At 45.6% G+C, this 27,740-nt stretch overlaps 1 protein-coding gene across 1 annotated transcript in view; it reads right to left on the reverse strand.

Annotated features, from left to right (window-relative positions):
- cep170bb (centrosomal protein 170Bb) overlaps nt 1–25,844 on the reverse strand; it is a gene marked incomplete at both ends in the record, with an annotated part of 30,046 nt that extends 4,202 nt beyond the window's left edge. Inside the window, 19 exons of the mRNA XM_084000134.1 lie at nt 505–642; nt 2,443–2,593; nt 3,387–3,615; nt 7,245–7,568; nt 8,349–9,198; nt 10,331–10,536; nt 11,463–11,801; nt 12,689–12,803; nt 12,983–13,159; nt 15,578–15,916; nt 16,191–16,585; nt 17,441–17,932; nt 19,907–20,410; nt 21,273–21,374; nt 21,692–21,806; nt 22,191–22,249; nt 22,352–22,442; nt 22,539–22,628; nt 25,740–25,844. Of these exons, the coding sequence (XP_083856260.1) occupies nt 505–642; nt 2,443–2,593; nt 3,387–3,615; nt 7,245–7,568; nt 8,349–9,198; nt 10,331–10,536; nt 11,463–11,801; nt 12,689–12,803; nt 12,983–13,159; nt 15,578–15,916; nt 16,191–16,585; nt 17,441–17,932; nt 19,907–20,410; nt 21,273–21,374; nt 21,692–21,806; nt 22,191–22,249; nt 22,352–22,442; nt 22,539–22,628; nt 25,740–25,844 (4,821 nt within the window). The remainder of the gene's footprint in view (nt 1–504; nt 643–2,442; nt 2,594–3,386; nt 3,616–7,244; nt 7,569–8,348; nt 9,199–10,330; nt 10,537–11,462; nt 11,802–12,688; nt 12,804–12,982; nt 13,160–15,577; nt 15,917–16,190; nt 16,586–17,440; nt 17,933–19,906; nt 20,411–21,272; nt 21,375–21,691; nt 21,807–22,190; nt 22,250–22,351; nt 22,443–22,538; nt 22,629–25,739) is intronic.
- Nucleotides 25,845–27,740: the final 1,896 nt, after the last annotated feature.

Consider the following 27,740-nt stretch of genomic DNA (forward strand, 5'->3'; position numbering starts at 1 on the left):
AGGTTAACACTGCAAAATCTCAAAATCCTTCCAAGAATATTTGTCTTATTTCTTGTCAAAATGTCTCATTTCTAGTCAAAACTAATCTCTTTTCACTTAAAATAAGACTCATCACCTAAAAATTAACTTGTTTCTAGATCATTTTCATTTGTTTCAAACAAATTTTCACTTGAAATAAGTAGAAAAATCTGCCAGTGAAACAAGTTGTTTCTGCTCGTAATAAGAAAGAAAAACTTCATCAGATTCTTCTACTTATTTCAAGTGAAAATCAGCTTGAAAGAAGTAAAAAGTGTTAGTCTTAAGTCTTAAAACAAGCTACTTTTTAATGTGATTAGTCTTATGTTAATTATAATGAGATTAGTTTTGACTAGAAATGAGACATTTTGACTAGAAATAAGACAAATATTCTTGGTAAAATGTAGAGTTTTTGCAGTGAACCGGGTAATAAATTCATAACCGTGCACATCCCTAGTGTGAACATAGCCTCAGAGATTAGACAGTGACCTCTTCGCGGTTCCATGGACGGCGCTGCTTAGAGCCGGTCTCGGGCTCATTCATGTTTGCGTCCAGGTCGGAGGCGGCAGCGCAGCCGGGAGGAACCTTCTGGTAGTTTAAGCTGGCCTCGGGGATACGCTGAACCAGCTGCAAAGAGAGCAGAGTGCTGAGCTCAGACCGGCTGCAGGCCGAGCTGCAGGCCGAGCTGCAGGTCGAGCTGCGTGGACTGAGCTGAACGCATGCAGCAAGGCAACATGCAGCTGCCATGGTGGAGGGCCACAGTGTATATGCAGTGAATTTAGTTCTGCTGGGATACAGCAAAGAAACAACAGTGGTGGTGGTGGTGGGGGGGTGCAGGACGATCCTACTGGTCACCAGCTTCATGAACTGACCCAGAACCAGTTCAAACCACACTGCAAAAACTCTACATCTTTCCAAGAATATTTGTCTTATTTCTTGTCCAAATGTCTCATTTCTAGTCCAAACTAATCTCTTTCCACTTAAAATAAGACTCATCACCTAAAAATGAACTTGTTTTTAGATCATTTTCACTTGTTTCAAACTAATTTTCACTTGAAATAAGTAGAAAAATCTGCCAGTGAAAGCAAGTTTTTTGTGTTTGTAATAAGAAAGAAAAACTTGCTCCACTATCAGATTTTTCTACTTATTTCAAGTGAAAATCTGCTTGAAAGAAGTAAAAAGTGTCTAAAAACAAGCTGCTTTTAATGTATAACTATGTATGTATGTATGTGTATAAATATACATATTTTAAGTAGAATGAGATTTGTTTTGACTAGAAATAAGACAAATATTCTTGGTAAGATTTAGAGTTGTTGCAGTGCGGTTCAGAACCAGAACCAGAACCTGGTCTGTGGTCCAGTTGTTGACCGTCCTCTGTAGCAGACAGTCGGTCAAACACACAGACTAAACTACTCGTTAGCTTCACAGTAATAATCCAACACCGGTGAGAGGGAGTGTTAGGATCAGTGATGGGGGGGTGAGGGGGGGTCAGTCAGGAGAACCAATCACAGTGCAGGAGTTGTGATGAGTCAGAGTTGGACACCTGAGACGGTCGAACCCCAGGTGAGTATGGACAAGATGGCGTCTGTGCAGCGGGACAGAGAGATGGACCATGATGATGAAGAGCTGCTGGGTGTTGCTAGGGTAACGGGGGAGTGTGATCTCTTATCTGATGGTTGTGTGTGTTGTGTTTTGGTGCTGTGTTGTGTTTATATCTGTGATGTTTCTTTGTGACGAGGAACAAGTGATTCTGACAATAAAAGTACTCAATCAATCAATCAATCAATCAATCAATCAAATAGAACCTTTGTTGGATAACAGGGGAACACAGAACCTTTTTTGTTTAAAGGGACAACAAGGAGTTTTGGAAAGCAAAGTGTCTTCATACTAGATTTACCATGAGCCTCCGCGTGCACGGGGAAATTATTGGACCGGCACAAGATGGCCGTCGTGCCAAGAATGATTTCATTCATCAAGAATTAAAGTCAGAGGTTGGAAGACGATCACATACCGTCGTAGTTCCCACCATAAACGGAGATTCGGCGGCGTTATTCTCATGACTCGCCACGAAACCGAAAGTAAAGAAACGCTGGTCGGCTCGCCCAGCATTTCCACCACCACTAATAATAACAAAATAACCATAGAGACAAAACCATAGATTTATCTAAAATGGACCATGAACAAGTGGTAACGGAGATTCATCCACATTAATATCAGACTTTTTATAACCAAATAGAAACTCCTGGTTGTCCCTTTAATTGAACCTTTTTTGCAGGTCTGTCAATCAACATGAAGTTCCTGCTGTCGCCAAGGAAACATCTGCAGCAACAGTGGCCTTCACAGTGGGCGTGGTCTGTGGTCTGTGTTGTGTGATTGGTCAGTGTGTGTGTGTGTGTGTGTGTGTGTGTGTGTGTGTGTGTTCATCACCTCCTCTCTAGCAGAGATGTTTGAGGCCGGCGTGCTGGGCATCGAGCCGGGCGACGGCGAGGAGGCGGCGCCCAGCGCGTCTCCGTCACCGGCCACGTCGTGGATCTCCTTGGCCAGGATGGCCAGGTCCTTGGCCAAGTCCTGACTCAGCCTACACACACACACACACACACACACACACACACACACACACACACACACACACACACACACACACACACACACACACACACACACACAGTCAGTCAGCTGCACTCACCACCTGAACTCTCAACGAGCTACGTCAGTGATTCTCAGACTGTGGTACGTGTACCGCGGCTCCCTCTAGGTGCTACGCAAAGACTCACTCAATTAAACATAAAGAAAATAAAATAAAATTCAGATGCACCAAAAATTGGGCAACCGCATATTTACGGCGGAAAATGCATTTGCAGGATGTTGTGATGATAGTGTAGAATATAGACTGTATAAATACACTGCAAAAACTCTACATCTTACCAAGAATATTTGTCTTATTTCTAGTCAAAACTAATCTCATTCTACTAAAAATAAGACTCATCACATTAAAAGCAGCTTGTTTTTAGACACTTTTTACTTCTTTCAAGCAGATTTTCACTGGAAATAAGTAGAAAAATCTGATAGTGGAGCAAGTTTTTCTTCCTTATTACAAACACAAAACTACCTGCTTTCACTGGCAGATTTTTCTACTTATTTCAAGTGAAAATGATCACAAACAAGTTCATTTTTAGGTGATGAGTCTTATTTTAAGTGGAAAGAGATTAGTTTTGACTAGAAATGAGACATTTTGACAAGAAATGAGACAAATATTCTTGGAAAGATTTAGAGTTTTTGCCGTGTAGCTAGAAGATGAAAGAGCAGCTTGCTTGGTACTTGGTGTAAAAAGTTTGAGAACCACTGATCTAGGTCTCTAAGGGAACGGTTACTTGGCGATCTCGGCGCTGTGCGTGGACCAGTTCTGGTAGGGGTCGAGGTCGTTCTGGTCCTCGTCCTCCTCCGTCTCCAGGGAAACGGACTTGGAGCGCGTGGCGGCGGCGCGGTGCGAGGAGGAGGGGGGGTGGGAGGAGCGCTTGGCTTTAGCGGAGGCAGCGGCCGCTTCGTACTCTTCCTCAGAGGAGGAGGAGAAGTCTGAGCCCTTCACTCTGCGCCGCGACGCTGCTGTGGACACGAAAAACAAAGGTTAAAGGGACAGTTCAACATTTATAGTCAGATCCTCCTCTCACCATAATAACCCCTATAGTCACAGCAGTAGGTTCATCACCTTTAATTATACACAATCCAACAACTCCACAACGCTCTGGTGGACAAGTTGTGACCTGCACATTCACCACGCTATGAGATAATAACGTATAATCATGTAACAGTATGTAACATTACGACACATGAAGCAAATACTCTAACTACTCTAACTACTACTACTTTCTCTTCTGAAATCCCTCCGCCCAGCAGCCGTGTCTGGAATGTAGTTCCGGCTGCATTTCCCTCTAAAACAACTCTGGGCTGAATTTACTAAGATCCTAGATAGCGGGCGCTAAATTGTTTGCGCCCGCTAAAATATTGCGTGTTTGGTTAGTGCACGCAAAACAGCTGATCTACTCAGAGTAACCCGCTAAATGAAAACACGTGCAAACCACAATATGTAAATGAGGGTTTTGCGCGTGGTAATGGTTTCCGCCATGGAGAGAGTGGACAGAGAGCTGGACGGACGAAGGGACAGAATGACATTTGATCCGATGCTACAATGACAGCGTGTGTGTTCATCTCTCTCGCGCTCTGTTTAGATAAATAAACACAAATCGCTACAGGGCCCAACTCGTCATATAGTGACGCAAAAACAGCCACCGCAATCTCACATTGCGCGCGCTAAATACATTTATTTGCATCTACTCCGCCCAGTATTTTGCACGTTCTGGCTGAAACGCCCATATTTACATATTCATCAAGACAAACACGCTAAATGGATCGCACGTGCTATTCTGTCCGTTTGAGAGACGCAATCCTCGGTGCGCCCGGTTAGGCAAGGCAAGGCAAGGCAATTTTATTTGTATAGCCCGTTTTTACAAACAGTTTGTCTCAAAGGGCTTCACATGGCATCGTAACAACATCCTCTGTCCTTAGACCCTCACATCCACTGAGGAAAAACTCCATGGAAAACCCTTTTAACAGGGAAAAATCGGAGAAACCTCAGGGTGAGCAACAGAGGAGGGATCCCTCACCCAGGACGGACAGACGGGACAGAGATGTTGTTACAGACAAGAAACAGTTTACAGTTTGTCGCAGAATGTGCGAAATGTTGCAGAATGTGCGTTAGTTGTGTGTTAGTAGATCAGGTTCCACATGTGTTTGCGCGTGCAATCACGTTTGCACACGTTTTAATACACGCAAACCTTTAGTAGATCTGGCCCTCTGTCTCTAATGTTACATGATTATCTCATAGCGTGGTGAATGTGCAGCTCACAACTAAATGTTGGACTGTCCCTTTAACCTGAATCATCAGGACCAACGAGACACTGAGCTGCAGAGAGTCAGTCAGACTCCCAGAATGCACCGGGGCAGCGCAGACTGTCAGACCGGTGACCTCTGTGATGGTGAGTGGGATGGAACTGATCTTAAACGCGTCTCCATGGCAACAGCAGCCGACACTTCAGCGTGATGAATCCACCGTCATGGTTTGACCCCGCTGTTCAGTCAGGACCGGTGCTGTAGAACCATGCGTTTCCATGGTAACACAGTGATAGTTAAGGGCAAATGTCTCCGCCAGAGGGAGTCTTTGCTGTTGCCACGGTAACAGTCCACCAGCTCGGTTGGTTTCTGATGGTATCAGCTCATCATACACATAAATACAGATGTCATCTCACAGCAAGAAAAACATGTAGAAACATATAAACATATACAACACATATGTTGTTTTGATAAAATGATATTTGATTAAATGTACATGTTGCCTTACATCAATAAACATTAATAGCCTACGTATATAGAATATATAAAATAATATATATCCTAAAAAAAAATATATATATATATACCTATTATATATATACAGGTAATACTCAGAAAATTTGAATATCGTGAAAACGTTCATTCATTTAAGTAATTCAACTTAAAAGGTGAAATGAATATATTATTTAGACTCATAACAGGCATTGCAAGATATTTCAAGCTTTTATTTGTTAGAATTTTGATTATTATGGCTTACAGCTTATGAAAACCCCAAAATCAGAATCTCAAAAAATTTGAATATCGTGAAAAAGTTCAATGTTGTAGCTCAAATTGTCAGCCAATTAATCCAAAACACCTGCAAAGGGTTCCTGAGCCTTTAAAAGCTCTCTGTCTGGTTCAGTACAGTTCGCAATCATGGGGAAGTGAATGAACTTTTTCACGATATTCTAATTTTCTGAGTATTACTTGTATATAATAGGCCTATTGGCAACACGTGTGTGACTGATTATTATCATGATTTCTTATTCTATCTTTAAATGTGATTATGTCGGAGAGGACAGTGAAGACAGACAGAAACTGACGGAATGACATGCAGTAAAGACTGTCACAGTCGGGAGTCGAACAGGCGATCACTGTTAATCTTAATCTTAATCTTAATCTTCAAACTACCGGTACGTCAACATGGGCTGTGCTCTAACCACCTGACCACTGACCGACTGGCCAGTAATGTTTAATACATCTACAGATACTAATTTTACCATGAGAACTTCATATGTGCTGTAAACATCTTCATGTGTCATTGGACATATCACATAGCCTATTATAACGTGTCATATACTGGATTCCTGTGTGGGACACTGGTGAAGTTGTGGAGCTACATGAACCTGGATCTGCTGGGTGTGATACATCATCCAGACCGGATCGACAGCAGCAGAGACGTTGGAGCTGGAGCTTCAGATCCACGAGTCCCACACAGTGAGACGATGTGCTTAACCACGTGTGAATATTACGTGTCCATGAAAACTGAAAACTAAGGAAGAATGGACGGCAATATGGAGGTTTCAATGGATGTGCACCAGCTCGCAAAAGTGGAGGGAATTCGGCTGGAAGAGCCTAATTAGGTACTTTATAACCCCCCCCCCCCCCCCCCAGAAGTCTCACTATGATAATAACTCTCCTGTCTGCTGGAGGAACTGTGGAAATCAAAGTGCAAACCACCACTACCATATTTTTTGGGACTGCTCTGTCCTGAGGGACGACTGGAGAGAAATACACAACGCCTTACAGGATATCTTCAAATGTGAAATACTCCTTGAGAGTAAGACTATGTTCTTTGGACACATACTGTACCTCAGGAATGGCCGAAAAGAGATAAACACTTAGTAAATATTTTGCTGGTGGCCTGTAAAAAGAGTGTTACCAGGAAATGGTTTTCACCGGAGAGCCCAACCTTAAATATATGGATGGATATCACAATGGACATTTATAAAATGGAAAAGATAACAGCTTTTGTTCATCACAAATTGGAGAAATTTACATCATACTGGGAAAACTGGGTCAAATATGTCACGCGTCATAGGCCAGATTTTATTTTCACAAACCAGTAGCTATGATGTATGAGAAAGATCACTCCCTACCAGTACGTGTTTTGTTTGTTTGTTTCAATTGTTGTTATGGTTGTAAGTTTTTCTTCTCATAAATACTATTTGGGCATTTAGGGCAGACAACAGATGCAAGAAGTAGCTCACATGATGTATAGGCTGCGAATGTCTGTTTCTGAATGTCAATAAAAAATAAATTACAAAAAAGAAAAAGAAAACTGAAAGCTGATCAGGACTCACCTGTACTGGGGTACTTGGCTCCACTGGAGCGGGTTCGGGTCAGCGGCTGCTTCCCAGACGCTCCGCTGCCTCTAGTGGCCGTTTGGCGGGCGTCGCCCACCGACGTCTTCCTGGCGGCGGCGGCGGCGGACTCGTTCCGGTTGGAGAACCCCGACCGGCCGGCAGAGGAAGACTCGTTGTCGCTGGGAGTGGTGAAGGAGCCCGTCCTCTTCCTCGGCATGGCTAGGATGTCCAGTCTGGACAGCTTCTTCCCTTCGCTGGACACTTTCACCGGAGCGGTGATCAGAGTGTCGGAGTTCTGGGAAGCCCGGTCCGTCTCCGTACCTCAAAGACAAGTTCAAAATCATTTATTAGTCTCCCATGTCTCTGGGACAGAGAGCAGTGACAGAAACAGCACAAAAGAAGAGCTGCAGGAAAGTAGCTACTAAAAACATACAGTAAAATCATTAAAGGGATAGTATCATTTTTTTTAAAGTGGGGTTGTATGATCTCCAAATAGCCCCTAAGTACTTTAATTGCCATTAGCAACGGCAGCCCATAATAGCAATGCCCAGAGATTTACAACATACAGTGTTGTGAACAGACCCAAAGAAACGGCCTATTTTCACGGCCTAAAAGAGGTTTTACCTGAAAAAAAATACAAAGTTTCATTGTTCACTATAATATAATTTTTTCCAGCCCTTCAAAGTGCAGGAAAAACACAGTTTTTATTTGGACCGAACCAACTCACGTATCCCTCCACCCAGGGTTAGCGCCCACCGACCAGCAGTTGGTTAGGTCCAAATAAAAACTGTGTTTTTCCTGAACTTTGAAGGGCTGGAAAAAATTATATTATAGTGAACAATGAAACTGTGTATTTTTTTTCAGGTAAAACCTCTTTTAGGCCGTGAAAATAGGCCGTTTCTTTGGGTCTGTTCACAACACTGTATGTTGTAAATCTCTGGGCAGGGCTATTATGGGCTGGCGTTGCTAACGGGAGGAGTGCAGAGAGTCTTCTACTGCAATTAAAGTACTTAGGGGCTATTTGGAGATCATACAACCACACTTTAAAAAACGATACTATCCCTTTAAGGAAAGATTAGAAAGGACAGAGTTAAGTTTCACCTTCGTTGTCCGAGGCCTCTCCGAGCCGCGCCCGGCGCAGCATGGAGGCTCTGGTCGGCCGCGGCGCCGAGAGGCTGTTGGAGCGAGTCAGGACCTGCTGAGCTGCTGTTTTAGGCGTCTTCCCGTTGTCTTCTTTCTGCAGAGGAGCGATCAGCTTCTTGCTGCGGCCGGACGGACGGGACGTTTCGTGGTCGGACGACGTGGACTCGGTCCAGTGAGGACCAGAACCAGAAGAACCCTGCTGGCCCTCAGACAGGTCCAGAGAGCCGCGGTTCCCGGCGCTGCGGCGCATCTGCAGGTGTTTCGCTGCCTCGGCTTTACTGGGTTTATCAGCGGCGGTGGTTTGGCTGCGGCGCTTCTCAGACAGGCGCTCGCGGGCGCTGAGCTGCCGGCCCTTCTCCTGGATGGACGGGCTGGACGAGGACTTCTCCTTCTGCAGGCCGCTGATGGCCGGGCGCTTCTTAGAGGCCGCGGTGGGTAACCCGACCACCGGAGCGTTCTTGCTGCTGACCTGGCTGACGGTGCTGGCCGTGTCCACGTCCGACTCCCCGGACAGAGAGTCGTCCATGTGGCTGGACGAGCCGCCTCGCTTGGAGCTGCGGCCCGAGCCCGACGAGGGGAACTTGAGAGCGTCCAGCGAGGACAGCGTCCCCTCGGCGTCCTGCAGGAAGGACTGCGTGTCGTCCTGGACGCTGTCCCGCCGCTGCTCCAGGTCTCTGATGGACGGGTGGCTGGAGATGTGAGGAAGCTTCTTCATCTGCACGGTGTCGCTGGGCTGCTCCTTAGTGAAGCTCTCCTGACGGACGAACGACGACAAGCAGCCGTCTTTAGTCGGGACCGAGTCCTTGTCCTGTCAATGAATGAATGAATTTATATTTATTTACATGTCGTACACCAATTAAGGCGCCCAGCCCATCAGGGCTTACAAGACATTATCATCATATTTACACTGCAAAAACTCAAAATCTTACCAAGAATATTTGTCTTATTTCGAGTCAAAATTTAATTTCTAGTCAAAACAAATCTCATTCTACTTAAAATCAGACTCATCACATAAAAAGCAGCTTGTTTTTAGACACTTTTTACTTCTTTCAAGCAGATTTTCACTTGAAATAAGTAGAAAAATCTGATAGTGGAGCAAGTTTTTCTTTCTTATTACAAACACAAAAAAACTTGCTTTGACTGGCAGATTTTTCTACTTATTTCAAGTGAAAATTAGTTTGAAACAAGTGAAAATGATCTAAAAACAAGTTCATTTTTAGGTGATGAGTCTTATTTTAAGTGGAAAGAGATTAGTTTTGACTAGAAATGAGACATTTTGACAAGAAATAAGACAAATATTCTTGGAAAGATGTAGAGTTTTTGCAGTGTAGACACCAAACAAAATTATCAGAGCACAGACAAAACCAAACAAAAACAGAAACCACATGGAATTCACATCAATAATTCACTTTTTCTTTTTGACCAGGCACTTTTTATGAAAGTAGTTCTAGTAAAGACTTCTTTTCTGAAGAACCATTCCAACTTTACCTCATCATCATCATCATCATCAACCCAAAACAACTCAGGTTTCACATTTAGCATTTTCTGAAACAAAAACTGCCTGTTCTGGCTTCGTCATATAACGGACAATGAAACACAAAATGCAGTTCATCCTCAGTTACATTTAGATACATAATGTGCATAGTCTGAGTTAAACCTTCCTACTTCTACTGCCAGAGGGAGAATCAGCCCTCAACTGGCCACATAAAGATCTCTGGGATCTATCTAATGGCAAAGTCACATCGGGGTCTGAACATTAAACATTTTTCAACTGGCAACAAGTTCTGAGTTCTGGTTTAAACCAGATGTCATTAGCCCATTTTTCTTTATACTCAAGAAATAACTTATGTTTCACAAAATTAACATTACAACGCAAACCATTAGTGAAAATATGTTGTTGATCAGCCTCTAAGCTAACAACAGCTTTCATGTCACGATACCTGAGTCTGCAGGTTTGGAGCGGAGCTGTTGGGCTTCACGCCGGTCCTCCTCGGCTCGTGTCCACTCAGGTGTCGGATGAGGACGGTGGTGGGAGGAGCCTTGGCTGCCGGGGCGTCGCGTGTCCTCTCAGACTGCAACGAGCTCTGGTCTTCAGAACCGATGTAGAAGGAGGTGGATTTGGGGGATGGAGACACCTTTTCCTGACCTGATAGGGGTAGATGATTAGACAAGTTTATACTTCTTCCTACTCCTTTTCACTCATGTAAACTGCGTTGCTTATGAGATGCACTGCAAAAACTCTAAATCTTTCCAAGAATATTTCTCTTATTTCTTGTCAAAACTAATCTCTTTCCACTTAAAATAAGACTCATCACCTAAAAATGAACTTGTTTTCAGATCATTTTCACTTTTTTCAAACAAATTTTCACTTGAAATAAGTAGAAAAATCTGCCAGTGAAAGCAAGTTTTTTTTCTACTTATTTCAAGTGAAAATCTGCTTGAAAGAAGTAAAAAGTGTCTAAAAACAAACTGCTTTTAATATGATGTGTTTTTTTAAGTAGAATGAGATTTGTTTTGACAAAAAATGACATTTTGACTAGAAATAAGACAAATATTCTTGGTAAGATTTTGAGTTTTTGCAGTGTGTTACTTTTTTGTGTATACATTTTTGCTGTTGACTTATTTCCTTATTATTATATTATTATTTTATCTTTTATTTTATTTTATTTTTTTTTACATTCACTGCAAAAACTCAAATATCTTACCAAGAATATTTGTCTTATTTCTTGTCAAAATGTCATTTTTAGTCAAAACAAATCTCATTCTACCTAAAATCAGACTCATCACATAAAAAGCAGCTTGTTTTTAGACACTTTTTACTTCTTTCAAGCAGATTTTCACTTGAAATAAGTAGAAAAATCTGATAGTGGAGCAAGTTTTTCTTTCTTATTATAAGCACAAAAAACTTTCTTTCACTTGCAGATTTTTCTACTTATTTCAAGTGAAAATTAGTTTGAAACAAGTGAAAATGATCTAAAAACAAGTTCATAAGACAACTATTCTTGGGAAGATTTAGAGTTTTTGCCGTGTTGTCGTATACATGATCGAAATAAAGATATCAATCAATCAAACCTTTGAACTGAGGACTCGTGGCCTGACTCTTCTTGGTTTTCTCTGACACCGGTCCGTCGTCGGAGCGGCTGGCGTCACTCAGGCTGTCTGGGTCCACGTCGTCCTGGACGAAGAGGCGCTGAGTGGAGGAGGAGTCGTGTGGCCGGGTGGGAACTCTGTCCAGAGGCTCGGGGCCGTGGTAGGACTCGTGGCGGATCAGGATGCTCGGAGTGACGCTGCTGTCCAGCTTCTCCGGGGGCAGCGGGGGCAGCAGCCGTCTGGTCCGGGAGCTGTGGCTCGACTCGGACTCAGAGTTGTCGTAACTGTAACTTCCCATCGACCGGCTCAGGAGGCGCAAATCTACACAAAACAATTGGTTTCATTACTCAACTTTTATTATTGGTGTCTTCCATGGGTGCAGATCCCGGGGGGGACGGGGGGGACACGTCCCCCCAAATTTCTGTAAAACATGAATTGTCCCCCCCAATAACAGTGGTGTGCAGTCAGGGGCAGCAGGGCCAGCACTGCTAGCCCTGTCAAAAATGAAACAATTATTAATTTAATTAAAAAGTGATTCTGAAATGTGTCTGGAGTCAATTGCAACTTTATCCAGAAAACGATTGGTTTTGTGGAACTCAAATCTCCTATGTCCTATAAACGCATCACAGCTCTGTTCCTCGGCTGGGGCCAGCAGTAGTTGCATTGCTAGCCTTTGGTCGAAGCTGGACGCAGCTATTGGGTTAAAACGTTGAGTGACAGTATCATCAGCCAATCAGATTTGGATGTGTTATTGACAGAACGCCCTAGGGCCAGCGGAGTTTCTAGTGCTGGCCTTGGTGCTGTCATTGAAATTAGCCTGACTGATTGGCCCATGGGCAGCTGCGTGATGACGCACGTAGTCTGTTATTCTGGAAAGGTGATGGCGGGTGATTTAACAGCAAGATGTTGTGATATGACTGCGGACCTTTGCAGAAAAAAACAGATTTTTTGCAAGACAGTCGCCTAAAATGGATGCTAACTCAAACCAACAAGCTTTGTGTGGCATAAGGTGGGAATCTATGGTACGACTGGTTGACAGCTAGCTCGGAGCACAACAAGCTGTTCTGATGGACATGTCTACTCTTCAGTACAAGCCGTGGCGATGGGTGAGTGCTAGTTTTTTTTTCCTTTTTTTTTCCTTTCTCAGATTGGCGCTGCATACTGTTGGGCTAATAGGCTCGTGGCATGAGATCTCGTCCCAGCCCTACCTTCTAGGCTTTCCCCTGGAGGAGGAGTTGAACCGGGTTCATAGCTGTCTGCCAGACTGGCCCATCGGGAAACCCACTTGGGTCCGTCCAGACCTGCAGCCGGAGCAGCCGGGACCTGAGACACAGAGGAAGATGAGCAACATTACCAGATAACAGACGTGTAGAAGCATTGTCTAATAACAGCACAGGTAACAGGAGAAATTGAGGGAAGACCAGTCTGCATGCACTGGGGTCAGAACATACTACAGATGTTCTTCCAGGTTCTGGTACTGTTGTTTGGAGGTGTTTTTTTACCTGTATGGGGCCTGATGGGGGGCCACTGATAGCAGCTGGGATAAAGCCATGCAACGGGTCCACAGTGCTACCATCACTAGGCAGCTTAGCTTGCTCATCTCTGCCATCATTTATTACAGGTCTATAGACTCCTGTGTTCACACCACTGTACTCTGGAGAGTCGAGGACACCAAACACCTGTCGGAGCACAGGGCATGCATGAGGAGGGGCGGCAGCGCCACGGCAACAGGAAGGAGCAAGAAGGACAAGAGGTTTCATGCATCCCTACTGCAAATACAAAGATTCTGTGGTAACACTTTACTTGAATAGGTATTCATCAGATTGACATAAAACTGTCATAACCATGACACAACAGCTGTCATAAACATCAATGAATACTTATGACAGCTGTGGTTAAGTGTCATTCGGTAAGTTATGTCACTTTTGATGCAAAGTTGACATTGTTTGAGATGTTCCTTGTTATGAGAACTTGACATGATTTTTAAAGTTTGGCCACTAGGTCTGCTATGACAGTTTAAATTGTCTTTATGTCAAGTTGTCAGAACAAAAACATCTCAAACAATGTCAACTTTGCATCAAAAGTGACATAACTTACCGAATGACACTTAACCACAGCTGTCAGAAGTATTCATTGGTGTTTATGACAGCTGTTATGTCATGGTATTCATCTTATGATTACCTATTCAAGTAAAGAGTTACCTATTCTGTTTCTATGAACACGTCTGACATGAGGAAAGCTCCAGTTCTGACGCTGAACACCAAGGGCCCATGGATCTGTGCTTAGAGCAGTGTTACTGTGGATGCCCCGGTTAGGGAAGGTGGTGGTGGTGGTGAGGGGGTGGGGGGGTGAGGGGGGTGGGGATGAGGGGGAATGGGCAACACACTCTCTTCTAACTGTGGAAGTTACATCACTCTTATAGTAGGGGTGTACCCGAACCCAAACGTATTCGGAAGTACACGAATAATGCTTTGATCCCGAATAGTTTTTTTCTTCAACAGCACATACAGTAACCCAGTGATTCTGGTTCACACTCCAACACAGTAGGTGGCGCTAATAATGCACCTTAAAGGAGAATTCCGGTCATTTTTGACCCCTAAATCGTTGTCCTGATGGTCACCCAGTGTTGGTTGGAGCAAAAAATGCAACTAAAATTGATGCAGGCAAACCGGAGTTACACCATGGCTAGACGGCGCTAGCGCTAGCGACAACGCTAAAGTATGAGGGCAATTCTTTCAACCACAACAAACACTCAAATATCTATGGTACATGGCTCGAATCCTTATGACACACCACTGAACTCATAAACTGTACGGTTATACTGAGTATAAACAGTAAACTTACAGTATAACTCCGGTCTGCTTGCCCCCGCCTCCGACATTGGGTGACCATCAGGACAACGATTTAGGGGTCAAAAATGACCGGAATTCTACTTTAACATTGGTGCACCCCCCATAGAAGCACAACACGAGTAGAGCGCCAAACACAAGGTTTCATTTCTGTCTAGTTCACGTTAGGGTTGCTAAGAAACAGCAACTCCCAGCATGCATTGCATTACAGTAGACAGGAAGTGCTCACCGTTCAACAATTTAGCATTTTTCTCATAGACAATAATGGGAAAAGAAGCTAGCGGCTATAAAACGGTGGATCATTTTTTTGGGAAGTGTCACAACCCCCGTAGTGAAACGACTCGTTTCTCTACCAGAATTTGATCCATTCAGTCCGATTACATTTGGAAAGTCTAGAAGAGCTGCACGATTAAATTATTTTATTCCCGTTCTAGTTAACTGAGAGCTAAAGCGGAAGTTAGCCGGCTAGCTCGGCGTAGCACTAGCTCGGCTGAAGTCAGTGCGCCCACTTCCGGTGTAGGCACCAAATGTGTCCGGGCTGCCAGATGTGTCCGGGGCGGCGACTGGCGATGACGTGGCACATGGTGATTGGTCGTGGTGGCGTGATGCGTTACTTGGATGCTACCGTGGATGTTAGTGAAGTTAGTCACTTGGCCCCGTAGTAAATATTGGACTCATCTGTCACAGACACATCTCTTCTCAACAGTTTGACACCAACATGACAACTTTCAGACGGACACATCAGGAGAAAATGAACTTAGTTCCAGACCTGTCTCTGTCTCTGTCTCTGGCTCAACAACACACTCTCGCCAGATTTGGCTCAGATCTCCATGGCAACGTCAAACAAACGTTGGTGAACGCCCGCGCTAGTTACAGTATTTTAATCATTTTCGTCACTGTTAGTTGTGTAAATGTTTAATGTTATCATTAGAAAATATAAATAGCTCACTTTCTTCTACCTACAACTTATTTTATAAATCCTCACGACCAATCACGATTTGCCACATCATCGCCAGTCACATTTGGTACCGACACCGGTTTCTTCCCGAATACGAATCCAAATCCAACGTTTTTTTTAAAAGCCCGAATCCGAATAGTGCACTGGCTGTACACCCCTATCTCATAGTAAACCCTCTGATGTCAAACCTGGAGCAGTTTTAACGAGGCAGGAGGTATTTCATGGTCAAGATCTCACTAAGAGCCACTTTACTAACCCTAACCCATGTCCCTCGGGGTGTGTGAGTTCACCTGATCGATCATGTTGCGAGCCTCCTCCACCTCCTTGTCCTGCGACTCCGTCTCGATGGTGTAGGTCCCGGCGTCGCTCAGACTGTCGTCCTCCTCGGTCCTCATCGCCGTCCTCTGGGGAAGCTTCGCGTCTCCCACTGGGACGACGCTCAGCGGCAGCAGCAGCGAGGACGACGGCTGAGGCCCAGCGGAGGAGGAGCAGTGGAGCGGGGAGTCGATCCGGGTCTGGCCAGCAGGGGGCGCAGCAGACGTCGTGGAGGACTTGGAGATCGCTAGCGGCGGTAGAACGGGCGAAGGCGGGTACGAGACTGAAGACAGCGCCGCCGCCGCCGGTGGCTCCTGTGGCAAGGCAAGGCAAGGCAGTTTTATTAGTATAGCCCGTTTTTACCATCAGTTTGTCTCAAAGGGCTTTACATCCCATCATAACAACATCCTCTGTCCTTAGACCCTCACATCCCCTGAGGAAAAACTCCATGGAAAACCCTTTTAACAGGGAAAAATCTGTTAGCTCTGGTGGATCTGCAGAAACACAGAGGGAGTGCGAGACACCAAGGCCAAACTACTAGTCTAAGCCTATAGCAGTGTAGCTATAAATGGTTCAGAGCTACTGTACCTGTGGGGAGGGGATTCGAGCGTGAGCCGGCGACACCATGACGGGCGGCGCCGACATCGGTGGCGGTGACATCTTGTCCCGGGTCGGGGACGAGTCACGCGGACTCGAGTCCTTCAGGAATTCAGCAGCGAAGTCCTGCACGAGTTTGGACTTCTTCCCGACGCTGCCGAAGGGTCTGACGACGACGCCGCCGCCGCCGCCCGAGGACGAGCGAGAGGAGGAGCTCGAGGAGGCCGTCGTCGTCGTCGTCGTCGCCTCGCCCTCGGTCTTCTCCCTCTTCAGGGAGCTGGACCTCTGGGGAACGCCGGGAATGCCGTGGCCGTGGCCCTTCAGCGGGACCGTCGTCTGCTGCGTAGGGGGGATGTGGCCGTGCACCGACGCCGGCCTCTCGCCACCTACAGGTCAGCAATAGAAAGCATTAGGGCTTTGACATTTGCCCAAAAAATTATATTCGAATAACGAAGTTCGATGTCAAATCCCTAGAAAGCATCCTGGCATACAGCATCTCTGTGTGGTTTGCAGGGTGCTCTGCTGCAGACAAGAAGGCTCTGGAGAGAATCACCAAGACAGCAGAGAAGATCATCCCTTTGTTCCCCAGGTCCTATGTTCCCCACTTTGTATGGGACCGGGGAACATAGGACCTTATTTTAGAAAATGGTCCTATGTTCCCCGCTTTTCCCCAAAAGGACCCAGGGAACATGCAGTTTTTGGTCCCATACCAGGAAGTTGAGTTGTGACTTTGCAGATTTTTGCCTATTTCTGAATGAGAAGTTGAGTTGTGACTTTGAGTGAGAAGTGTAATTGTCCCATTGGTTGGGTTTAGGCAATGAAGAAAGGAGTTGGTTAAGTTTAGTAAAAAGACCCGGTAGAGGCTAGACAGGCCAGATAGAGAGAGAGAGTCCATCGACCAGCAACAACGGGGAACCAGTAAGTATTGCGACCGGGGAACATAGGACCCTTTTTCAAAAAGGGAACATAGGTGAACATAGGTACAGTCCCGACAGCAGAGAAAATCATCGGTTGCCCCCTCCCCTCTCTGTCAGACATTGCTTACTCCCGCATTCTCTCCAGAGCAGAAACCATCATCAAGGACAATTCACACCCAGGTCACAACCCATCATCTGTTTGAACTGTTGCCCTCTGGAAGGCGCTACAGGTCCACCACATCCAGAACCACCAGATTTACAAACAGTTTTTCCCCAAATGCCATAACACATTTAAACAAACAGAGATGACAACATCATCTCTACCTTTGCGGCGCTCCAGCTTGGCCTTCAGGGCGGAGTACGAGTCTGCGTGCGCCGGGTTGTGCGTGAAGGACTGCGAGCGTTTTTTCCGAGGGTTGTCGTCGAAGAACTCGATGATGAAGGCGTGCTGCGTGAGGTGCTCGGGCGGCCCCGGCGGCCTCGGCGTCTCCGCGGTGGGGGACGGCGCCCGGGGGGGGGGGCTCTGGGACAGCGGCCGCTCCGGCGCCACCGGCGGCGAGGGCGGGGCCGGTCTGGGGGGAGAGTACTGCAGCGGCTGGTGGTGGAGCGTTGCCGTGGGCGTTGCCGTGGGCGTTGCCGTGGGCGTTGCCGTGGGAGCAGCAGGCGGCGGCGGCTGGCAGTGGACGGACTGACTGGACTGGACCGTCTGCTGCGACGCCTCGGACTGCTCTGATTGGACGGAGTGGTGGGATTTGCTCCGGCCTTGGAGCACCGGGTCCTCGGAGTCGCTCTGGGTCCCGTCCTCGTGATGGTGGCCTGAGGACACATGAAGCAATTCAAAATATTAATAAAAAAGTATTTAGCAAAATAGGAAAACATGGTATATTTCTATGTATAATATGTTGTATATTTTTATAGATATACATGGGTTATTATAATGTGTAAACTGCAGAATGAATCTATATGCTGTTGAATGGATGTATATGCAATATGATATGAAGTGTAAGTTGATTGTGAAATAATGTATTTGTAACCAATGTCATATCTGGCCCTCTGCGTTGTGTTTCTCACGGCCTGCCCTAGGTGGGGTTCGATCCCACGACCTCCCGCACCGGAGGCGACGATGCTAACCTCTTCGCCAAGAGGTTGACAATCACTTGGCAGGTTGGTTAGCACGTGTTTTATGGGTGGAGTGAGTGCACATCCGTTACATATACATATATAAGGCCTTTGACTCCGTCATCCACCCCATCCTCCTACAGAGGCTCTCTAACATCGGTCTATTGCCACACTCCTGCAACTGGTTCGGCAGCTAATTAAACCACAGAGTCCAGCAAGTTAAATCTGAAAACATCAAATCAGCCCCTCTCACCATCACCAAAGGGGTGCCACGGGGTTCTATTCCAAGCCCAACGCTATTCTCCATCTACATTAATGACATAACCAGGAATGCCGGCAACTCCAAGATCCACCTCTACGCTGATGACACCATCCTGTACTCAGAGGGTCCTTCTCTCCACTCTGCTGCGGCCACACTACACCACAGTCTCACTTCTGTTGAACAGCATTTCCATAGCCTTCATCTTCTCCTCAACACCAAAAAAACCAAATGCGTCATCTTTGACCGGAAACACGCTCCCACCTCTGTCCCAAAAATCTTCTGTGCCGACGGCTCTGAACTAGAGTTGGTGTCCTGTTACAAATACCTTGGACTCTGGTTGGATTCGTCCCTCTCCTTCACCACCCACATCAAACACCTACAGTCTAAAGTCAAAGCTCGTCTGAGCTTCCTTTATCGGAACAAGGCCTCCTTCACCCGTGCAGCCAAACATACGCTCGTCAAAATGACCATCCTACCCATATTCGACTATGGTGACTCCATCTACAGAACGGCATCTCACTCCACTCTCAGTAAACTGGACCCATTCCACCATTCCGCCATCCGTTTTGCCACCGGGGCTCCATTCACCACTTACCACTGAGACCTTTATAACCTGGTAGACTGGACTTCCCTTCACACCAGACGGCTCCATCACTGGGTTCTTCTCATTTACAAAACCATTCTCGGCATTACACCTCCCTACCTCTCTTCTCTTCTGCACCTCTTCCACCCTGCCCGCAATCTAAGGTCCAGTGCTTTCATCAACCTCTCCATCCCCAAAGTCCGCACCGTCTTCGGACGCAGTGAAATTCATGTAAAACCACTGATGCGCGTTGCCTTCAGGGACAGTTTTTCATCAACAGCCCTGTATTTCCCTCTAAAACAACTCTGTGTGGTAACGTTGTGTTATTATCTCATAGCGTGGTGAATGTGCAGCTCACAACTTGTCCACCAGAGCGTTGTGGAGTTGTTGGATTGTGTATTTGATGAGTTTGATGAGGGAAACCAAGAAATCCCATAATGAGCCTCCGTAGCGTAGCTCTGAGCAGCTCACGGCTCTGCTCCGCCGTTCTAAAAATAGCTTGCACAGACAATTAAAGGTAACGAACCTACTGCTATGACTATAGGGGTTATGGTGATGGGCCAATTTGACTAAATGTTGAACTGTCCCTTTAAGCACCTTAAGGAGAAGACTTAAAGGACAATTCCAGACAAATTCAACACGTGGCTCTAGTTTCTAATATTTCAGCTCTAACAGAATGAATGTTTAGATTGTTTTATTAATGTTAATCTGTCTGTCCTTGCATCGCCACAGCAACGTAGAATGGGAGCGGACGGATCTTAGGCCGTTTAAACTCTTTACGGAAACACGACATGTTTGTAAACGGCGCTCCCCTCCGATTACAAACCTTTGAGGGTCTTGATGTTCATGGCGAGGTCGCTCTTGGTGCTGTAAACGTCTTCACACGTGGGACGTCTCCTCATGATGCTGACATCACTGTGGACCAGCCAATCGGCCACCTTGCTCTCCGCTGACATCACCTCGGCGGGCGTGGCCGCCATGATGCTGGTCCTGGTGGGCGGGGCCTGGTGCTGCTTCCTCTGGCGCGTGGAGAACTTGGTCACGTGGTCTTTGATCTTGATCTTGCCGGGCATGCAGTCGTCAAACTCGATGGTGAAGGAGGCGTGGCTCTGGACGACGGGCGGCGTGGGCGTGGGCGGGCTCAGCGGCGTGTCCGTGTCCTTGGTGGGGATCTCGTGGAGCTCCGCCCCCAAGGTCTTTGGGTGCTGGAAGTCCTTGGTGGGGATCTCGAAGTAGCTGGGCTCCCGGTGGTACGGGGGGAAGACGGTCTTCGACTGAGGGTCGGACACGGGGAAGTCGGCGTCCACAGACGGGGCGTCTTTGTGCAGCTCTGAAGGAAACACAGACGTCACTTCAGAATAAGAGTGTTCACTAAATAATGTTGATCACAGAGTGCGTATAGAGTTAAACCCTATTAGTCCAGGCAAAATAGCGTTTTACGACAGACTAATTGTAATGTTTTTCACCATCCATCATTTCTATGAGGTGTCCAGAACAACATACTAAAAGTCCTAAGAAATCCTAGTTGGGGAAATATGTTTAATTCTCATCAATCCAACATTGATTTACTGTATAAAGTCTATGGTGCCAATACAATACACACCAATGGGGCAATTTTTTTCCTTTACTCCTATCACAATGAAACTTTACACATTACTTAATGAAAGTATCCATGAAAAGTAAAATTTTTTGTATTACAAGTTTCTTTGAAAATGAATTTGAATATGCAAATGAGCCACGCACTAATGATATATGCCCAAAATACACCCGAATAGTAAAGGAGAAAAAAAAAAAGCCTATGTTGGTGTATCTTGGGCATATTCCATTAGTGTATGGCTCATTTGCATATTCAAATTCATTTTCAAAGAAACTTGTAATACAAAAAATTTTACTTTTCATGGATACTTTCATTGTGTAAAGTTTCATTGTGATAGGAGTAAAGGAAAAGAAAAAAATAGCCCCATTGGGGTGTATTGGGGTCTGGCCTTATTGGCACCATAGACTTTAAATCAATGTTGGATTGATGATAATTAAACATATTTCCCCAACTAGGATTTCTTAGGACTTTTAGTATGTTGTTCTGGACACCTCATATGATGTATGGTGAAAAAAAAAATTCTATTACAATTTTTGGGTCCAAAATGAGCTAGATTGCCTGGACTATAACGCCAAATTAAAACGTTTGTGTTTACCTGGATGTGGCTCATCGCTGGTCTGAGCTTTACTCCCATAATCCTCCTCTCCCCACCAGGACGGCTGGCCGTACAGCGGCGTGGGCCGGCTCACCGGAGCGTCTGGCTGGCTGTGATGTGCTGTCAAAAAGTGTAGCTACAATCAAAATGCTTGCATACTAGAGCGCATGGGCAGAACAGCGTGCACGTTGACTGATAGACGGGCCATCCAACCAAAGTTGTCTGAGTCTAATTTGATTGGTCGGCCAAATTTTAGCCCCTACTCCTTACACAGATGACCAAATTTCATCATTGATTTGTCAAATCACTAATAGCATCAATTACTGTCTAATACTTAACCGATATACTCAGATTTTTATATTTTTAAATAACTGTAGTAGTAGTGGTAATAACAGTAGTAGTATTAGTAGTAGTGGTACCCTGTGTGAGAGTCTTGCTCTGACTCTTCTCCACTCGGCCTCGGTCCTCCAGCTCCACCTTCTTCACCTCTGAGGCCTTCAGGCTCATCTGCAGCTGACTGCTGTACTTCTCATGCTGCAACACACACACACACACACACACACACACACACACACACACACACACACACACACACACACACACACACACACACACACACACACACACACACACACACACACAGAGAGACACACACACACACACACACACACACACACACACACACACACAGAGAGAGACACACACACACACACAGAGAGAGACACACACACACACACTCCTTAGTAGAAGTGACAGGGTGACGCTGCTTCATCATCACATTCAGGTCACACAGGCTTTATTACTGACAGGCCAGGTTGCTATGGTTACGACAGTCACAGTGAGCACAGCCAATCACTGCTGACCACACACACACACACACACACACAGATAGACACACACACACACACACACACACACCTTCAGAGCCTCCTCGGGGACTTTGTGTTGACTCTTCTCCAGAACGTAGACGTGAGAATGTGGAGAAAAGGTTAAGACCAACGGTGACATCATCAGAGAACACACACACACACACACACACACACACACACACACACACACACACACACACACACACACACAGTGAAGGATATCATATCCGAAGCGGATGATGTCAGACAGCTTGAGGGTGATGTAGGTCTGGTCAGGGATCCTCAGGTCGTTGACAAACGTCTGCAACAAAAAGGAAACCATGACAACAGAAGGGTTTGTTGTTGTTGTTGTTGTGTTGTTGTTGTTGTGTTGTTGTTGTGTTGTGTCCTGTCTCACCCCGTTCAGGCTGCCCAGGTCTTTGACCAGGTGTTCGTCCGTTGTTGGGTTGTAGTTGATGACGGCGTGTTGTTTATCCACACTACGGGACTGAGGAGCACAGCATCTTCATCATCATTATCTTCATCATCATCATCATCATCATCATCATCATCATCATCATCATCATCAGCATCATCATCATCATAATCATCATCATCACCATCATCATCATCATCATCATCATCACCATCATCATCATCATCATCATCATCATCATCATCATCATCATCATCATCATCATCATCATCATCATCATCATCATCATCATCATCACCATCATCATCATAGCACAATAGCACGAACATAAAACATATATAAAAACATGTTTCTAAAAATATATGAGAATGAGGAAAAGTAGGTTGGACTAGAAATTGTATTTCCTGAAGGAAATACGTGTGAATGCTGAAAGCAGCTGAGCGCCATGTTGCTGAATTAGCAAACACAATTGGCAAATAGTGCAAGTAGTGATCAACATGCAAAGGTACGACCAAGGGAGGAATAAAACCCACAAGCTCATGGTCAGTAGACCTTTAGGATCATCAGCCCAGTGATCTAACCACTTGACTACAGTTGCATTCAATGAGAGGCAGGTAAAAGAAACCCCTGTGGGGCGGTGCGTGGCACAGTGGTTAAGGCGGCCGCCCCATGTAGAGGCTACAGTCCTCACCGCAGGTGGCCCCGGTTCGAATCCCGCGTCGGGCAGACCTTTCCTGCACGTTATTCCCCGTCTCTCTGCCTCCCCCTTTCCCTATCTCTACTGACCTATCAAATAAAGGCAAAAAAGCCCAAAAAATATATATACTTAAAAAAAAGAAACCCCTGTATAATAGGCTTGCTGACTTCTGCTTAAAATTTAAAAAGTCTCTTAACGAACACCTGTAGCTAATTGAAAGCGGGGGAGGGGAGGGGAATTTTGCCTGTGATGTCCAATAGTGGGCAGCGCAGGACAAGAAATGATGGATACAAATCATTCAAGACTTTTGCTTTTCTCTGCTGCTTTCTTGGTTTTCAAAGTTCCAGTGCATTTAAATCTTAGAGCAGTGGTATAAACAAGAAACATGTTAACACAAACCAAACTAACCTCTCAACCACAGAGGGAGATAAAACATACTGAGTTTTATACCATGATAAAACAAACACTGTCCGATGCAGCTGTAGTTTACACAGTTGAAACAAGGAGCAAGTTATCAGAAATCAACAGAGGAAGACTGGGGGAATGATTCACTACCAAAGTGGTCGGGGCTAGATTTGAACTCACAACCTTCGGATCATCAGCCCAGTGATCTAACCACTTGACCATAGTTAGATTCAATGAGACACAGGTAAAAGAAATCCCTGTATAAGAGGCTCACTGACTTCTGCTTAAAAAAAGGATAGAGTAGAAATGAGCCACATCAGGTAAGTAGAGGACTTTTTTGTGACGTGTGACTATTTTGTGGTGAATTCAAACAAAGTATAATGCCCATTCCAGTGAATTACAAAGTTGAGCTCCTTCTACTCTGCTGTTTAAAAAATTGTACTGGGGTGAATGGCAGAGAGAGAGCACCCAGGCTGCATTTAAAACATATTTCAAATTATTCTCTAAGTGTCTTTGTGTTTTTGACCAGATTGTTAGCCAGAAGACAAGTGTGGCTACAAACTGTGGCAAATCCTTGTGTGTAGAGTGTCATTTGTAGCTTTGGTGGCAGTTTAAGAAGAAAAGTTCCAGTCACTTTTTTGGCTCTCCTGCACTCTAGTGATGATGTCACTCATTCTAGCCTACGCCATACACACCCATTGAAAAGTGTGACTTTTTTTTTTTTTATTTAACCTTTTTGTCAGAAATGCACATGTGCTTTTAAAGGATTTATCTCAAAAACGGTACAAGATATGAAAAAGTTGTACACAGGTTGAATACATTAGAAGTTTGTCTACAGATCAGAATTTGAATGAAGTCTCTAGCAGAAAGTATGTGGAAGCAGATGAGGTTCAAAGGGAAGAAGAACTCGGAATAAGTATCAAGAAAATGGCCGAACTGTCTTCAGCATTCACACTAAATATCATCTTGACTACACAGGTGAGTCTGTGACTGTGTCTTCTTGTCTTCTGTTTATCTGGTCTCATTGATTATGGAATGATGGAGTAGTGATAAAGGGATGAGAACTGAAAAGCTCTTTGTTTATGACTTAAATATGGGACTTGTTTTTTAGGACACTAGAATGTGTTACTGATTGTATATGACTTTTTTTCTCTTTCTTTATCTTTTTTAAAGGATAATTACCGTTTTTTTTTACAATCTGGACCTTATTTCTAGCATAAAATCCGATCATTTCCTCCCCCAGATAACTTTGGTGTCATTAAAGTGGTTGTGATGAAATGAGCTCCAGCCGAGAGGCGCGTATATCCGTATAATGGAGTCTACAGGGCAGCAGAATGCAGCCTCTAAATATCACATTATCTGCAGAGAAACTCCTTCATTTCACCAATATTTAGTTCTGATAGGCTAGTGCTATTCCCCTCTGAGTCCGGGGTTAGCTGTTATCAACATCCGGGGTCTGTAGGTTGACCTACTGACCTCTGACCTGGATGATGTCATCTCTGAGCGCCGCACGGCTCATTCTGATAATAATCATTCTGCTTCGGCATTCGGGTCCATTTTTATCTCAACTAGCCGGAGCTTTAGTGAGTCCAGGTTGAGGAGAGGAAGCCTGTGGAAGCTGAACTTCATCCAGCTGCTCATTTTGTTCTGACAAGTCGGAAACACGCAGAAACTAACTGTAGCGTTAGCGGTAGCAACAAGCTCAGAGATGACATCATCCAGGTCAGAGGTCAGTAGGTCAACCTACAGACCCCGGATGTTGATAACAGCTAACCCCGGACTCAGAGGGGAATAGCACTAGCCTATCAGAACTAAATCTTGGTGAAATGAAGGAGTTTCTCTGCAGATAATGTGTTATTTAGAGGCTGCATTCTGCTGCCCTGTAGACTCCATTATACAGATATACGCGCCTCTCGGCTGCAGCTCATTTCATCACAACCACTTGTAATGACACCAAAGTTATCTGGGGGAGGAAATGATCGGATTTTATGATAGAAATAAGGTCCAGGTTGTAAAAAAACGGTAATTATCCTTTAATATGTTCAAAATAAAGACTAATCAATCGATCCTCTCCGTCTCACCTGCAGCATCAGCTCACAGTCCTCCCGTCCAACGAAGATCATCTCCTTGGGGAGTCGGTGCCGAGTCCCCGAGCTGCTCACCAGGAACCACGATGTCACACTCATCTTCACTGGTCGCCACGGAAACGCCAGAGCATCCTGGGAAATGGAGGCCGGACAGAGAGTCAGAGACCAGAACCAGAACCAGGACCAGGACCAGGAGATCAGCTGTGAGTCTTTTATTGATAACTGATAATTCAGGAAGTTCGTCTCCATGGAGACGCAAAATTGAAATGTCCCTCATTATCTCCTCCCCCTCATGTGGACTAAGGGCTGGGAGAAGTTTCAGAGTCCTCCGTGGCTTCTCTGAGTTACAGGGGGTCTCAGCGTAGCAGTGCATGTCCATATGACGGTTGCAAATGGATACCAACTGTCTTAGTAACAAAAAGACACACCAAAAAACATCCAGATACCTCCATGCTGCTCGTATGTAATGTCCCTCTTGTATTGAAGCCCCGACATGAGAAATTGTCCCGAGGAAAATTAGATAAGTCTATATTTTAAGCTTGTTTGTAGCGGAAGCTTCTCTTCCTGGTCCGTCCAAATTGGACGGACCAGGAATAGGACATTACATACGAGCAGCATGGAGGTATCTGGATGTTTTTTGGTGTGTCTTTTTGTTACGAAGACAGTTGGTATCCATTTGCAACCGTTATATGGACATGCACTGCTACGCCGAGACCCCCTGTAACTCAGAGAAGCCACGGAGGACTCTGAGACTTCTCCCAGCCCTTAGTCCACATGAGGGGGAGGAGATAATGAGAAATTTCAATTTTGGGTGAACTATCCCTTTAATAAATAATCCGTTAATCAATCAAATCTGTGACGTCAGCTGATTTCCGTTTCCCCCTCGTCACTGATCACGTGACGTCACCTGTCACTCTCTCTGAAGCCTCTTTAATCTGACGGTGTCCTTGGAGATCTATGACATCATCACTGTTTCACCTGAACCGAGCCACGCCCATGGTGACACTGACACACACACACACACACACACACACACACACACACACACACACACACACACACACACACACACACACACACACACGCAGAGAGAGAGGATGCTGGATGGATGAACTAGCGGCTCGTCATAGATTTCCCACCGGGCTTCAGCGGCTCCTCCGCGGCTGCAGGCCGGAGGAGAGGCGCCTCCAGCCGGGGAGAGCTGCTGCCATCCTCCGGGGAGAAGCTCCGGAGGAGGAGGATGACGACAGACAGACAGACAGACAGACAGACAGACAGACAGACAGACAGGGACATGGAGACAGTCCGGTCCTCTCCCCTCCTCCACGCCCTGCCCCCCCCCCCCCCCCCTCCTCTACCTCTGCTCCAGATGCTGATGCTGCTCCGCTCCGCTCCGACCGCTCAATCCGGGGCTGACGCGCTGCGAGGCGGACAAAGCATCAGAGTCGAGTCGGTCCCGTTCGGTTCTGTTCAGTTGGAGGAGGATGATGATGCTGATGCTGAGGATGCTGATGATGCTGCTGCTGCTATGGCATCTCTATCTCCCTCTCTCTCTCTCTCTCCGCCGTCTCCTCCTGACGCACCCGCTGCCACCCGCTGCGTCAAGACGCTAAGACGCAGGAAGCGCCCGGACCCAGCCTTCAAAATAAGAGCCAGCCCAACGCGCTTCGCTTTACATTTTTTAGGTTCGGTGCTCTTATTGTGAAGGCAGGATGACTTCCGCTGTCGGTGGATGAACTGATGCTCAGCTGATCGACCTGCTGCAGGTTCACACACACCAAGATGTGGTTGATCAGTGATAAATAAATAAGATCAAGGAAGTATCTTTCAAAATCCACCAAAAGAAAAAACATTAGAAAGATTTAAACTTATTTAACCACCTTTGAAATACTATGACCTGGACTATGACCTGGACAAATGAGAATATGCACAGGCTTGATAATGAATACTCTGTGATTTCTGTGGCTTGTTTGATGCATCTAATGCACATTTATT

The sequence above is a fragment of the Trachurus trachurus genome, assembly GCF_905171665.1.
Source record: "Trachurus trachurus genome assembly, chromosome: 24".
Lineage (NCBI taxonomy): Eukaryota > Metazoa > Chordata > Actinopteri > Carangiformes > Carangidae > Trachurus > Trachurus trachurus.